The sequence below is a fragment of the Notechis scutatus genome, chromosome 1 (genome assembly GCF_049901735.1).
Source record: "Notechis scutatus isolate UNSWTSFEM ecotype Mainland chromosome 1, rNotScu1.2, whole genome shotgun sequence".
NCBI classification, from domain to species: Eukaryota; Metazoa; Chordata; class Lepidosauria; order Squamata; family Elapidae; genus Notechis; species Notechis scutatus.
In genome coordinates, this window is record NC_142009.1 from 20,097,132 (window position 1) to 20,111,630 (window position 14,499).

The following is a 14,499-nucleotide window of genomic DNA, read 5'->3' on the forward strand; positions in this document are numbered from 1 at the left end:
GCAAAGTACCAGCAAAGGAGGGGGGAAAAACTCCAGAGAAGTTCCTGAGACAGGAAGTCTACACAAGAATGTAATAAGGGTTAACAGAGAGGCAGTTTCTGTAAGCAACACCAGAATGTTTCCTTCCTGCCTTCCTTACAGGATTAGGCCAGTAATTTCTTCTAACAACCAGTTCTCTGAACTGCTTAGAATGTTAGCAATGGGTTCTAGCAAATAGGTGCGAACCTGTAGAATCCCACTCCTGGTTGAAGCTGTTTTGATTCAACAGCATAGAGAGCTAACTACATTGGGTCTTTGCCTAACCTGTTGCTATTTCTGTCAAAGCTCTGTATCACTTTGAAAATTGGTTGAAATCAGAAGGAAATCTTCACATTGTCATATGCAGTTTTCTTCCAGATCTAGATCCAGATCTATCTATGTTTGCATTTTTTTCCACATTATTCAGAGAGAGAGAGAGAAAAGAAGGAGGAGGAGGAGGAAGGGAGGGAGGGAGGGAGAGGGAGAAGCTTGCAGAAGTTGGAGACAATATGTACATGATCACAAAGAGACTCACTGAGCGACACAAGGTGAGGTAGTATCAAAACTAGTTTTATTGCTCTCTCTCATGTCCTCCCTTTTTAACAAAATACAATATTTCTTTCAAAAATCTCTGCAACTCTATCTTCCCCATTCATGGAATATGAACAGGAGTCAATGCCACTGATTGAAAAGAATGTAGGAGGGGAAGGTTGTGTGTGTAGAAAAAGAGTGTATACATATTATGTGCGCATAACACAGGCCTTCAGTTGTGCCATTAAGCTCACAAGCACTTTGATCCTGCCAGCTAAAGTATGTAGAAATGGCCATGTGGCAAGATTCTTCTATTGTAGCTCCCTGGGGAATTCTGGGAATTATAGTCTGGGAATTTGGGTAGCATTTTCATCTGACAAAAGTCGACACAGCCCTTCCGCAGGGCTGCCTAGTTTCAAGTAACCACAGCAGCTTAGTAGTCCCTGGCAGGTGTGAGGCAGCTCACAAATACCTGATGAAAACATGGCATTATAATTTGTCTAGATTTACAAGATAGCAAACCATTATGTACAGTTTCTGTTTCCTGTGCCCTTGGACTCCTACAGACTGACACAATTGCAACACCTTCCACCTTGTGGTAAAAACATAAGTGAAGTGTGAAGTGTTCCAGACTGAGTGAATTTAAAACCACATTCCTTGTGTGGTGGGTCCAGTGTCTCTGTGCTGAAAGCATTGAATGATTCTTTAAAACAGGACCTCAGGAAGTCAGTCCAGAGTGTAAGGGAACAAGGTTGATCAAATCCCACCTTTGCCACAAATCAGAAAGGAAGGAAGATGATACAAGGTTGGAACTCTTGACACCTGAAATAAACAATCAGACATAATTTTCAAGTTAACCCCCCCACACCATGTAAATATCTTTAAATTTTCATATTAAAACTTGCTATTTGAGTAAAGTTGCATGGGGAAATCAATAGGAACTTATTGGCTTTTACTGGGAATGGATAAAGCCTGGGCATAGAATTTGATGGCAATGATGTTTGATCTTTCTGTATATCAGAGAAGTCATTTTGAGGTTTGGAAGGAAGAGGAGGGAAAATACATTTAATGGACAAATTAATTTTGGCATTAAAAGATAAAGAAACATCAATGTGTTACGACCACTGGAACTGCTGGTACGAATGGATAGACCAAAGACAGATTACACAATAAAGGGCAAAAGAAGATACATTATAATTATAGTAATGATTTTATATATATATATATATATATATATATATATATATATATATATGTATGTATGTATGTATGTATGTATGTATGTATGTATGTATGTATGTATGTATAGGTATAGGTATAGGTATAGGTATAGGTATAGGTATAGGTATAGGTATAGGTATAGGTATAGGTATAGGTATATGTATATATGTTTTCTGAGGTTCTCATGGGTATTTGTATGTGGATCTTTGGTTATTCGGGTTTTCTCCGCGTAAGATTGGAAGTATCTAGGCCTAGATACTTCCAACCTTGGGAAAACAAATAACAAAGATCCACATATATATATATGTATATATATATATATTCATATCAAGGATTAATTGTACATATGGCATAAAATAAGGTTAAAAATAGGGCCCCACAAACTGTCGAGGATGAAATTGTTTTTGTTTTCTGATTTTTCTTTCTACTCTTTTTTTCTTTGTTTCCTTTTCCTTTCTCACACTTATGTACGTGTTGTTTGTCTATTTTAATTGTAAATTTAATAAAGTTTATTTTTTAAAAAAATTATTTAAATAGCATGATGGAGATTAAATTATTTCTCCTATGAACATTATTTTTCATTTTCACTTACAATTTCATAGAGAACTCTTTTTCTTCCCTTCTGAGTTGCTCATGTCAATGTCTTCTTTCTCCTAAGAATATTGTTTTAAAAGATTATAAGGTATAAATGTTATTCAATAAAATGAGAGGCATATTTCTTTATCTAACATTATATGATTGCTGCAAAAGGCTAAAATGTTTTCAGGATTTAGGTCTGAATGAAAGGTGCATAATCCAGGAATGTTTGTCTTCTGGATGCAAAGATTCCATTCCACAGAATATCCTTTTATCCAAATATCCCAACTGGTTGGAAACTAAGCCAATCTGGATTTGATTGATGTCTAGATGGGAGACTACCATGTACTCTACATAGGTTGAATCTTATAGTTCGCCATTGAATCTGGGACAGGTATGACTTCAATAAAGATTCTTGTTCTAATTAAGCCCTTACTTTAGCATCACAGTGTCAACCCTGAAGCTGGCCTCACTGAGGCCATTTTGAAGCTTCAGTGTCACCACACTGGAGCTGAGGGATAGGGAGGAGGGAATAGAAGGGAATAGAAATAGCTGGGCTTTTGTAGTCAAAACAAAATGGTTTCTCCTGTGAACCAAGGACATTCCAACAGCTGGCTGGAGAGAGGCGGAGGAGAGAAGTAACCAGGCAACCGGCTAGCACCTAGATTGGACAATGTGATTGGGGGAAAGGGAAACTTTCACTTTTTAATTAGGTGAAAGCGGCAGGAATTATCAGAGTCAGTTTTCATCAGATCTGTGCCAATATGATATATCCAATAAAACTATTCTTTGAGGAATCTACCTCCCTCGGAGTTCTGTTTGCTTTGGGTGTATTACTTGGAACGCTGACACATAGTCTTCCTGCAGACTTCTCTATGCTTTGATTGGTCTTTTATTTTGCCTTCTGGTATACAGATAGTCCTCAACTTACAATCATTCATTTAGTGACTGTTCAAAGTTACAACAACACTAAAAAAAGTGACATGATCATTTTTCACACTTATGACTGTTGCAGCATCCCCATGCTCCAATGATCAAAATTCAGAGGCTTGGCAACTGACTTGTACTTATGACGGTTGCAATGTCCCGAGGTCACATGATTCCCTTTGTGACCAGAGGTCTGTCAAGCAAAGTCAATGGGGAAGCCAGATTCATTTAACACCTGTGTGACTAACTTAATTGCCGTGATTCCCTTGGCAAGAAAAGTTGCAAAATGGGGCAAAACTCACCGAACTGCCTCGCTTAGCAACCAAAATTTTGGGCTCAATTATGGTCATAAGTCAAGGAGTACCTATATTTGATTACTCCTATCTGATAGGAGCAAATCTCTACCTTGCCATGGACAAAAGTTTGGGCAGAATTCTTGAAATTTGTATTTCTAGAGAGATAAATAAACTACCGAGTTTTCTACAAGGAGTTCAAGGCCTGGGATTTGGGTATTAATAGGGAATCAAACCTAAAAGTTAAAACCAGATAGGCAGGGCAGAAGAAGAATGTACAAAAACATACCAGAATCATGAAAATTACTGGCACTCGGACTCAGTAAACATATTGTCCCACAAAAGACAGTTTCTACAACAGTTCCTTCCCATGAGGATTCAATGGTCAATCTGATTAGGCAAAAGGAATCCAGAACACGAGAAAGGATTTCACTGGGCAGGAGAATCTTCTCAGTTCTGGTTTCCATTTTAAAATGTGCTAGGGATCCTTCTCAAAAAGCAAAGGACAATGTTTCAATGTAGAGCTGAATAAGATTGATGTCTACTCACAGAATTGATATAATTCCGCTCCACATACTTGAACTTCTTCTGCTTATAGTAGTCCCGATTAGATAGGAAATTTAACAGAAGCAGATCACAAAGTACAGAGGCCTAGCAGAAACAAAACATATTGGAAACCTGCAAATCAATATAGTGAACATATTGAAATAGTCTAAAAGATATGGTGAGATAAAACTGGAGACTATTTTCCATCATTCTCATAGAGATCTCTAATGGCTGATCGTCTGGCAAGTATCATCCTTGCTTTTTAATACAAGTGAGTTGGGCATTTATGATAATTTAGAGAAGAAAGAATCTTGTAAACTACTATCCTGACTTTACTCATTTTCTTTCTCTCTCTCGGAAATGTGTGACTACAAGTTTATTTATCAAATTTTGAAACCTTCGATAAGAATCTTGACTTGTTGACAACTGTGCCAGTATACATATTGTTGGATCTAAATTGTAGAAACACCTTCTTGGCCCCCTTTAGCCCACTGACCACTAGGAAATTAGGAATACAAAAACAGCGAAGAGATACTTGCTTTCCAGAAGTGGTATTCAGCCAATTCTGACAGGTTCTGGAGAACTGGTAGCAGAAATTTTGAGTAGTTTGGAGAACCGACAAATACCACCTCTGACTGGCCCCGCCCCATCTATTCTCTGTCTCCCAAGTCCCAGCTGATCAGCTGGGTCTTCTTTGGTTGCCCTGCAAAGGAGAATGGAGCTGGAAAGCAGGTTAGTGGGATGGGGAGGGGATGGGGATTTTGCAGTAACCTTCCCCTGCCACACATACCAAGCCACACCACACCCACCAAGCCACACCACGCCCACCAAGCCACACCTACTGTTAAGTCTGGGCGGTGGGTCCCAAGGAGAGACGAGACTCGAAGTAGTGACAACAGCTCTTTATTAGGAAACCAGATACTGAGACAAGACTCCCAGCCGAGGCAGCTCCTTTTATAGAGCTGGCTGCGGCTAGGCAGCCTATGACATGCATTTGAGCTTGCCGCGCTTGGTTTTACCCAATCGCGGCAGCCGAATAAGAACCAATCAGAACGCTTAGTTTTGTCCAATCACGGCCCAGCTTCTCCGGACCAATAGGAATGCAGGCCTACAAGCCTCCTAGTATGGAACACCCCTCCCCTCTTGGTTCCGTCCAAGGGGCGGGGTAACGTAATCACGCAAGTAGGCGGGTCTTCGTACCTGCCTACTAGACTTGCGCAGTTCACAGTGTCTCTGTTCACCATCAGGTTCAGACGGGCTCTGCGTCGCTCTCAAGCTGCAAGATGGAACTGCCTGGAAGGGTGAGCCGGTCCTCTGGCTGCGACTCCCGCCTGGTGATTCCGGGTCAGTTGAGTCATTTGCTCTGCTGCTCCCGCCTGGGCTCTCTGGGCTGGTGGAGCTTGTCCGGCTGCTGCTTCCAGGCGAAGTGCCCGTCTGCCACGACTCCCTTCTGGCTGGTAAGTATTGTTGTTTTTTGTTTAATGTCTGTGGGGGGTGTTCTACTTGTACAGAAGTTCGTTCATTTTCTGAACTTGAGGTTTCCCCCCACCCTCTGATTTCTTGGTTAGAGTCTATGAGGGGGGAAGCGGCCAGCCTGGATCTTAGCTGGTCAATATGATGTTTCCACGACCTCCCATCAGTGGTCTCGAGCCGGTAGGAGCGGGGGCCTGTGACTTGGGTGATTTTTGCAGGGATCCAAAGTGGGTCCCCTGTAAAGTTTTTGGCAAATACAGTGTCTCCTACCTTGAAGGTGCGGTGCTTGCTGCTGGAACCAAGGGGTTTTTCTGGAGTGTAAGCAGGGTGCAGGCGGTCTAGAGGTGACCTGAGTCTTCTGCCCATTAATAGCTCTGCTGGGCTCTTATTGGTGGTGGTATTTGGTGTGATATGTTGTAGAAGAAGCATCCTGGTGATCTTCTCGTGGATGTTGCCATGTTCCATTTTGTGCAGAGTTTTTTTTTGTAAATTGAACCATGCGTTCAGCTCTACCATTCACCGCCGGGTGAGCTGGCGATGTCAATGCATGTCGGATGCCGCGGTCTGCCAAGTATTGTTCAAAAGCCAAGGCGGTAAATTGTGGCCCATTGTCAGAAACGATAACATCTGGCAGACCATGCGTGGTGAAAAGTCTATTTAATTTCTTGATGACAGCTTCCGTGGTGGTTGTCTTCATTGTGCTCACCTCGAGCCAATTTGAATAAGCGTCAACAGTGATTAAGAAGGTGTGCCCCTTGGTCGGCCCTGCGAAGTCAATATGGATGCGTGACCAAGGGCCTCTGGGTGTTTCCCATTCTAATGGTGGGGCTTTAGGGGGAGCCGAGCGAGTCTCTTGGCATCTGTTACAAGCGGCGACCCAGGTTTCAATTTGCTTGTCCATGCCTGGCCACCAAGCGTAGCTCCTGGCCAGGGCTTTCATGCGCACAATACCAGGGTGCCCGTCATGCAGCAAGTCTAAAACTTTTTTCTGTAGTGTCTCTGGTATTACTACCCGGTCTCCCCACAACACGCAACCTCTTTGCGAAAAGAGTTCAGTTTGCCGGTTTTTAAACGGTTTAAAAAGTTCGTTTGGCTCGGTTTCTGGCCATCCCCTCTCCACCCAGCTGAGAACTCACGCCAAGCGTCTGTCCTTCCTAGTTTCGTGGGCGATGTCTTGCGGTTACTGGTGGCATGGGGATCGTTTCAATTTGCAAGACTGGTAATGTGGGTGCTGGGTCTTCTTGCAAGTCTGGCAAGGGGGAGTGGCTTAAGGCGTCGGCGTGCGAGATTGTCTTGCCAGGGCGATGTATCAATTTGTAATTATAAGCGGCAAGAAATTCAGACCATCTTGTCATTCTAGGTGACAAGATGTGTGGAGTGGGCTTGTCACCCGCCAATATGCCAAATAGGGGCTTATGGTCTGTAATAATGGAAAATGTCCTACCATAAATGTATTCGTGGAATCTCTTTACTGCTGAAACGATGGCGAGGGCTTCTTTGTCCAGCTGGCTATAGTTCCTCTCTGGCTTGGACAATGTTCTGGAAAAGAATGCAACGGGGGCTTCCATTCCATTTGGTAAAATGTGGCTCAGGATGGCGCCAACCCCAAAAGGCGATGCATTGCAAGTAACAATCAGAGGTAGCGTTTCATTGTATTGCATGAGGATTGCGTCTGAAGTCAAAAGGTTTTTTATCTGGTGAAAAGCGTGCTCTTCTTGCCGTCCCCATATCCAGGAAGCCTTTTTATCAAGGAGTCTATGCAGAGGTTCTGCGACAGTCGCTTTCTGGGGTAGAAAAATGTTATAGAAATTAATGAGTCCGAGGAAGGCTTGGAGGTCCGTTTTGTTCTTTGGTCTGGGGGCGTTTTTGATGGCTTTCAATTTTTTATCTGTGGGGTGAATTCCTTGTTTGTCAAGGAGGTAGCCAAGAAATTCAACCCTTTCAGTGCATAATTGGCACTTTCCCTTTTTCACCTTGAGGCCAGCGTCTTTGAATTTCTGTAGGACCGCCCTCAGTCGTTTTTCCAATTGTTTTTTGGTAGGGGCTGCTACCAGAACGTCGTCGAAATAGGGCATGACTCCTTTAATTCCCTGCAGCAATCTCTCCATTAGACTTTGAAAAATGCCCGGTGCGACGCTGACCCCAAACTGGAGCTGGTTACATTTGAACGCCCCTCTATGTGTCACTATTGTTTGGGCTTCGGCGGTTTCAGCATCGACTGGCAGTTGTTGATAAGCTTGAGCCAGGTCGAGCTTTGCAAAGATCTTGCCACCCCCTAGTGAGTGCAGGAGATGTTGGACTACTGGCACCGGGTAGGCGCTCTGCTGCAATGCGTGGTTGAGGGTGGCCTTGTAGTCACCACAAATTCTCAAGGAGCCATCGGGTTTGATGGGGGTGACAATTGGGGTCTCCCAACGGGCATGATCGATGGGTTCTAACACGCCTTGCGCTATTAGTTTGTCTAATTGTTCATCTATTTTAGGCTTGAGTGCAAAAGGCACTCGGCGCGGCTTGAGACGGATGGGAGCGATGTCAGGGCTGAGATTAAAGGAGATAGGGGACCCCTTGTACTTGCCTAGATGTTCACTGAAGACTTCTTGGAAGTCCTGGATGAGCGTTGCTTCCCAGTTTTCGTCTTCTGTGTGGTTGATGCCTGCCATCTCGATCCCCAACGGTGCGAACCACTGCAACCCGAGTAGGCTGGGTCTGTCTTTATCGACGATTGTGAGTGGTAGGATGGTGGTGTGGTTTCTGAACGAAACTTGAAAATGTCCAGTGCCAACGACCGGAATGCGATTACCTTGATAGTCTCTTAATATTAGCTTCTGGTCGCTTAGCTCTTGGTGGCAGATGCTGGGAATTAGTCTTTTGATGGTCCTCCAGGAGACCATAGAGAGGGAGGAACCGGAGTCTACCTCCATGGTGCAAGGCTGATTCTCGATGTTGACCTCTACACGTATCTTTCGTGCGTCTATTGATGAAGCGTGGCCGATGGTGACTGTTTGGTGCGTTTCTTCTCTTCTGGGTACCTTGATGAACTTCCTGGGTCGGCTGTCCCGGTTCCATCGGCTGTCATTATGGCGGTCCCGGTTTATGGTGGGGGTGCCATCTCTTCTTCTTGGGCTGTTTCCCCGTCGTCGGGGGCTGGAATTTCGTTTGTTACGGCATACTTTGGCAATATGCCCTCGTTTTTCGCAAAAACGGCAAACAGCATCCAGGAACTTGCATTTGGAACGCGGGTGATTTCCTCCACAGCCGGCACATTGGTAACTCGACTTACGACCGCGCCGGTCTCGTCGCTCGCGTTCCGACTGAAGTCTGTGAATTTCTTCCTCTTCGCTGTCAGAAGGGGATTCGATGTCGCCGTGGTGGGTGGATGCTGCGTGTTTGTCTGCTGCGGTTGCCGTCTCGCTGGTGGGTTGGCGGTCATTTCCATTTGAACGCCGCATTCGCGCTGCTGACTTACGGGTGGCCTCGGCTGCGGTGGCTTCGGCTACGGCGTCGGCGAGGGAGATGTCCCCTTTAGCCATCAGTCTGCTTTGGAGAGTTGGGTCTTTCAGGCCGAGGACGACTCGGTCACGCATGGCCTCGTCTAGATTGGCGAATCCGCACAAGCCTCCTAGGTCCCTCAGGTCGGCTACGAACTCTCCAACGCTCTCGCCCTCACACTGATCCCTCTGGTAAAAGTCATGCCGACGGATGAGAATCGGCACCGCCGGGGCGTAGTGGTTCCGGAGGATGGGAGCTAGGGTATCCCAATCCATGGTCTTGACGTCTGTTGGCTTCGCGAGTGCCTTGGCCATTTTAAAAACGGCGGGTCCGCAGTGTGTTAGAAAAACCGCTCGCTTCTTGCTGCCGGTGGCGTCCTTCAGGTTGTTTGATTCCAAGAACATTTGGAAACGATCAATGTAGGACTCCCAGTCCTCGCTGGCCGGATTGAATGGTGCGGGTGGCACGGCGCTGCTGGCCATCTTGCAGGTCGTCTATGCGCTATCTGCCACGTGCTAGTCAGCTCTGTTGTCTCAGTATCCCACCCTCGTCGCCAGTGTTAAGTCTGGGCGGTGGGTCCCAAGGAGAGACGAGACTCGAAGTAGTGACAACAGCTCTTTATTAGGAAACCAGATACTGAGACAAGACTCCCAGCCGAGGCAGCTCCTTTTATAGAGCTGGCTGCGGCTAGGCAGCCTATGACATGCATTTGAGCTTGCCGCGCTTGGTTTTACCCAATCGCGGCAGCCGAATAAGAACCAATCAGAACGCTTAGTTTTGTCCAATCACGACCCAGCTTCTCCAGACCAATAGGAATGCAGGCCTACAAGCCTGCTAGTATGGAACACCTACAGAACCGATAGTAAAAATATTTGAATACCACCACTGCTGCTTTCCACCTTTTTTGTATGTTCTTCTCAATTACAAGCATGATATTCTTAAGGTCTACTTGTCAACCTTAACAGATTTAACATATTAACAGAGTTGGAAGGTACCTTGTAGGTCATCTAGTCCAACCCCCACCCCCCAAGCAGGAGACCCTACACCATTTGTGACAGATGGCAGTCCAGTCTCTTCTTGAAAGCCTCCAGTGATGAAGATCCCATAACTTGATTGCAGGAAATACGACTTCAGCAATAGAGTGGTCAATGTCTGGAATACTCTACAAACTTATACTCATTATCTTGTAAACAATTGGCAAATCAAATAAATAAATAAAATAAATAAACTTCTGAAGGCAAGCTGTTCCACTGATTGATTGTTCTTTTAGAAAATTTCTCTTTACTTCTAGGTTGATTCACTCCTTGATCATTTTCCATCCATTATTCCTTGTCTGGCCTTCAGGTGCTTTGGAAAATAGCTTGACCCCTTCCCTTCTGTGGCAGCCCCTGTGGTATTGGAAGACATCTATCATGTCTCCCCTGGTCCTTCTCTTCTCTAGACTAGCCATGCCCAGTTCATGTAACTGTTCTTCATATGTTTTAGGTTCCAATCCCTTAATTATCATTGTTGCTTTTCTCTGCACTCTTTCTAAAGTCTCAACATTTTTTGGTAGTGTGGTGACCAAAACTGGATGCAGTATTTTATGTGTGGTCTTACTAAGGCTTTATAGAGTGGTATTATTAGTACCTCACTTGATCTTGATTGAATCCCTATGTTAATGCAACTTAGGATCGCATTGGCTTTTTTAGCTGCCTAACCTGATTCCTTCTTTCTTTTTTTCCTCCACCATAAAGACAGAAAGCTCACAAATACATGCTTTCTATTGGAGAATATAACTTTCTTAATAAACGTTGCTTGTCCTCACTTGCATGTTCAAAATCAGTTGGTATCTAGGCAGCAGATTGAGTAGTTTTAGTTCTTTCAGCCACTTTTCTCCATGATGGGGAGATGCTGCCTTCTTTTTAAATTACAGTAATGTTTCTTAAATTTGTATTTCAATATTTCAGTTAATTGAGTACATCTCATGCTGTGTCTCCTTCTGCTGATGTATTGCTTTATTTTGGCTATGTGTAAGTGGCCACTGTGAATGTTGGTACAAAAAAAATCAGTGTGGATTTCTCTCTTATTTCTTCTTTCATGTTTTTAGAATTTCATCTTTTTAGAATTTTGTGCAACTTTAAAGCACAAAATATAGCTGTGCTACAAGTTAGAGTCCCCGAATAACCATGTCAATATTTGAAGGATAAAGCTAGTGAAGGAGGAGTGATAGTGAAATAATCAGGTTGTCTTACAGAAATATCCCAAAGGTGCTTTTTCAGGAGGCAACGGGGCTTTCTTATTTTTTTTTCTTTTGAAAATGTTTTGCTTCTCATCCAAGAAGCTTCTTCAACTTTGATAGGATAGTGGGGAATGGAAGGATTGATATTCCTTGCAGACAGCTGGTCATTTGCATCCTTTTAGAGGGCCTTGAAGCCCTTGGAGGTTTATCAGTGTCCCCAGTGTCACCTGAGTAGCTCTCCTGGTTCCTGTAGTCTGCATTTTTTTCCTCTGGAAATCCATTCCTACTCCCACACCCTTCAAAGAGTGTTCATGCCATTGTACAGCTAAAAGTTTGTAGAGATTCTCAGTCATCCAGGTCATGATCGTTCTAAAGGAGCTTTTTCAGGAGTCAACTGGACTTTGTTTTTTTCTTTTTCAAAAGAAAAAAAAAACCAAGAAAGTTGACTCCTGACAGTTGACTCCTGAAAAAGCACCTTTGTGAAAAGAAAAACCACCGTTTGAAAAAGAAAAAAAAAAGCAAGAAAAAGTTGTCTCCTGAAAAAGCACTTTTGGGACAACCATGACCAGGATGACTGAGAATCTCTACAGACTCTTATGGAAATAGATCTTAGGATCCATCTCTAGAAGCTGGAACAGAATTCATGTTAGACAGGAGCAGCCAAACTATAGGTGGCTCTTGACTTACAAACATTCATTCAGCATCCCTTTGAAGTTACAATGGCTTTGAAAAAAATGGCTTGTGACCTGGCCTGTCATTTATGACTGCTGCAGCATCACCAAGGTCATGAACAAAATTCAAATGCTTGTATTTACAATGGTTACAACACCCCAGGTTCATGTGGTACTATCTTCAAAGGCCCTCCAAAGACCAGATTTTGAAGGATCTTCAAAACCTATTAGAGGTGGACAATCTATATCCAGAGAGAGGTTATTCTAGAGGGGAGACACCCTCACTAAAAGGGCTCCTTTTGACAGTAGGACCCATAATATGGCATTTCAGATGGGCAGATTCTATTCAGAGCAGAACATCTTGGAGATACCCCGGCTTTAAAGCTGTGCTAGTCTCTTTAAAACTCCATAGGGTTAATTTTCATGCAATGCAGTTTCCATAGTAGCAATATTACATGGGCAAACTTAGGCATGTATGTAACCACCAAGAATACCGCATGCTAAAGTTTATAACAGGATTTCTGTGAGATTTTCAAAGGTTTTAGGAGTCTTATGAACTGTTAGTAAAATCTTAAGATCTCAGCAAAATATAGAAAGACAAAATACACTTACCACTCCAAAGATACCAATCCCAGAACCTATAGTAGTCATTGTTGGAATAATATCAAATTTTCCTGCCTGGATAAACAGAGGAAAGAGACATTCAAAGATGTTGGGAAAAGAAGATGTGAATTCAGTAGCTATTATTAGGGCTGTCACCAATTAAAGACCTCAATTGAGCTTTGGTTGACTAATTAAGCACAGTCAGTAGCAATTAGTCTAGCTATTCTTCTAGTAATAAAGTAAACAGTGACTTAGAGTCAATCACTGTCTGTTGTCTTAGTTATCTTAGCTTGTAGTCATGATAAAACAGGACACAGAGAGACTACTTAAGTCACCTTGAACTTTGAGGAAATGTAGCCTATTTAGCTGGATAGGTTGGATAAAGACCTGACACAGCTCATGATATATAAAGTAATCTGAGATTACAAGACAACATAATGCCTGTTTGTGAGAAGGACAGTTCTATTAGAGATAAGCCAGGGGACTAAGACAATGGAAAAAATTATTTTACAAAAACAAGCACTACCTTCCCATTCACCAAGATATCAAACCGGATGCCAAACACCTTGTATAGAATCCTCATGTCTCTCCCATTTTCTCTGTAATATCTGGCATATCTTCCAAAAACAAAGAAAAGAAAACAAGAGACTGGCTGGAACAAAGGATTGTTATTATCAAAGATGTACTGATTAATTTAAAATATTTGCAAGGTATCTTTCTAGACAACATTTACTCAAAGCAGGTACTAAAAGATATAATAAATACTTAAAAAAAAATAGACCTGTCTTACAATCCTTGGGCGAGGATTCTATGCACGTAGGCCTCTACAAAAAAGTAAATGGCAAAACCACATGGTTTTGTGCAGACCTCGGTGTGCACATGTAACACCTTTCCTGCAAGAGCTGCATTGGTTGCCAATTTGCTTCCGGTGGTGGTTGTCACCTTTAAAGCACTTTAAAGCACTTTTAAACCAAGGTGGTGGTTGTCACCTTTAAAGCACTTCATGGCTTGGGACCAGGTTATTTGAGGGACCGTCTCTTTCCCTTCACATCTACCTGACCCATTAGAGTGGGGAGGCAGGGACTATTGCAGGTCCCAGCCCCTAGGGAGATACATCTGGTGGGACCTAGAAGAAAGGCCTTCTTTGTGGTGGCTCCCTCTCTCTGGAACATCATCCTCCCAGAGATTAGAATAGCCCCCACTCTAACACTCTTCCAGAAGGCGCTGAAGACCTGGTTCTCCCAGTGGGCCTGGGGAACCCAGAGCGGGATGGAGCCCGTTAAATGGCTCGTGTGAGGTGCTGTTGCTGGGGCAGAGGGTGATTTTATTATATTATTATATTAATTTATTATAGGATTCTCTCTTTTATTAGTTGTATTGTTTTTTATATGAGGTTTTTATATTCTTGTAAGCTGCCTTGAGTCACCATGTGCGGATAGATGGCAATATAAATTTCCTAAAATACAATAAAATAAATACAATAAAATAAATGCCTGTATTGCTAAGCTATAAAGATCAGCTAAGGATCAGAGTGTAGTGCTGATCTTCAAAAGAATGGCCAGATAGTCATTCTTATAAACTGATCCTAAACACCTGAGGCCCAAAGCCAATACTTTGGATTCCACAGTTTGTAGTCTGAAACCTTTATCATCTGGATTCTTTTGATCAATTTTGGTCAGGTTCCCAGGATTTACCAGTACTTCAGGTTTTCTCCTTCCTCTTTTAAAAGCAGTTTTATAGGCTATATATCACAAGGGTAACTGTGAAGACATGGAACCAAATAATAAAATCGCAGAATCACAGAAAACAGATACTTTGGGAATCCTTTGATTCCCGCATTAAGAGCTGCCTGAACATTAGAACATTAGAACATTAGGGTTAGGGTCCCTTCTTTCAGCCCCTGGCGAGACCAGTCCCACCAGAAAGTGGT

General features: G+C 43.2%; 1 protein-coding gene across 3 annotated transcripts in view; it reads right to left on the minus strand.

Annotated features, from left to right (window-relative positions):
- Positions 1-568: 568 nt before the first annotated feature.
- The window catches only part of P2RX1 (purinergic receptor P2X 1), a 51,830-nt gene continuing 37,899 nt past the window's right edge, over positions 569-14,499 (minus strand). For 2 of the 3 annotated variants that reach the window (XM_026672335.2, XM_087957862.1), the window contains exons 9-13: positions 13,096-13,186; positions 12,579-12,644; positions 4,116-4,217; positions 2,363-2,423; positions 569-1,371 (exon numbers count right to left, since the gene is read on the minus strand). In XM_026672335.2, the coding sequence (XP_026528120.1) occupies positions 2,367-2,423; positions 4,116-4,217; positions 12,579-12,644; positions 13,096-13,186 (316 nt within the window). In that variant the 3' untranslated portion in view covers positions 569-1,371; positions 2,363-2,366. Of the gene's footprint in view, positions 1,372-2,362; positions 2,424-4,115; positions 4,218-10,351; positions 10,463-12,578; positions 12,645-13,095; positions 13,187-14,499 lie in introns of those variants that run through there. The other variant, XM_087957856.1, reaches the window with a different exon arrangement.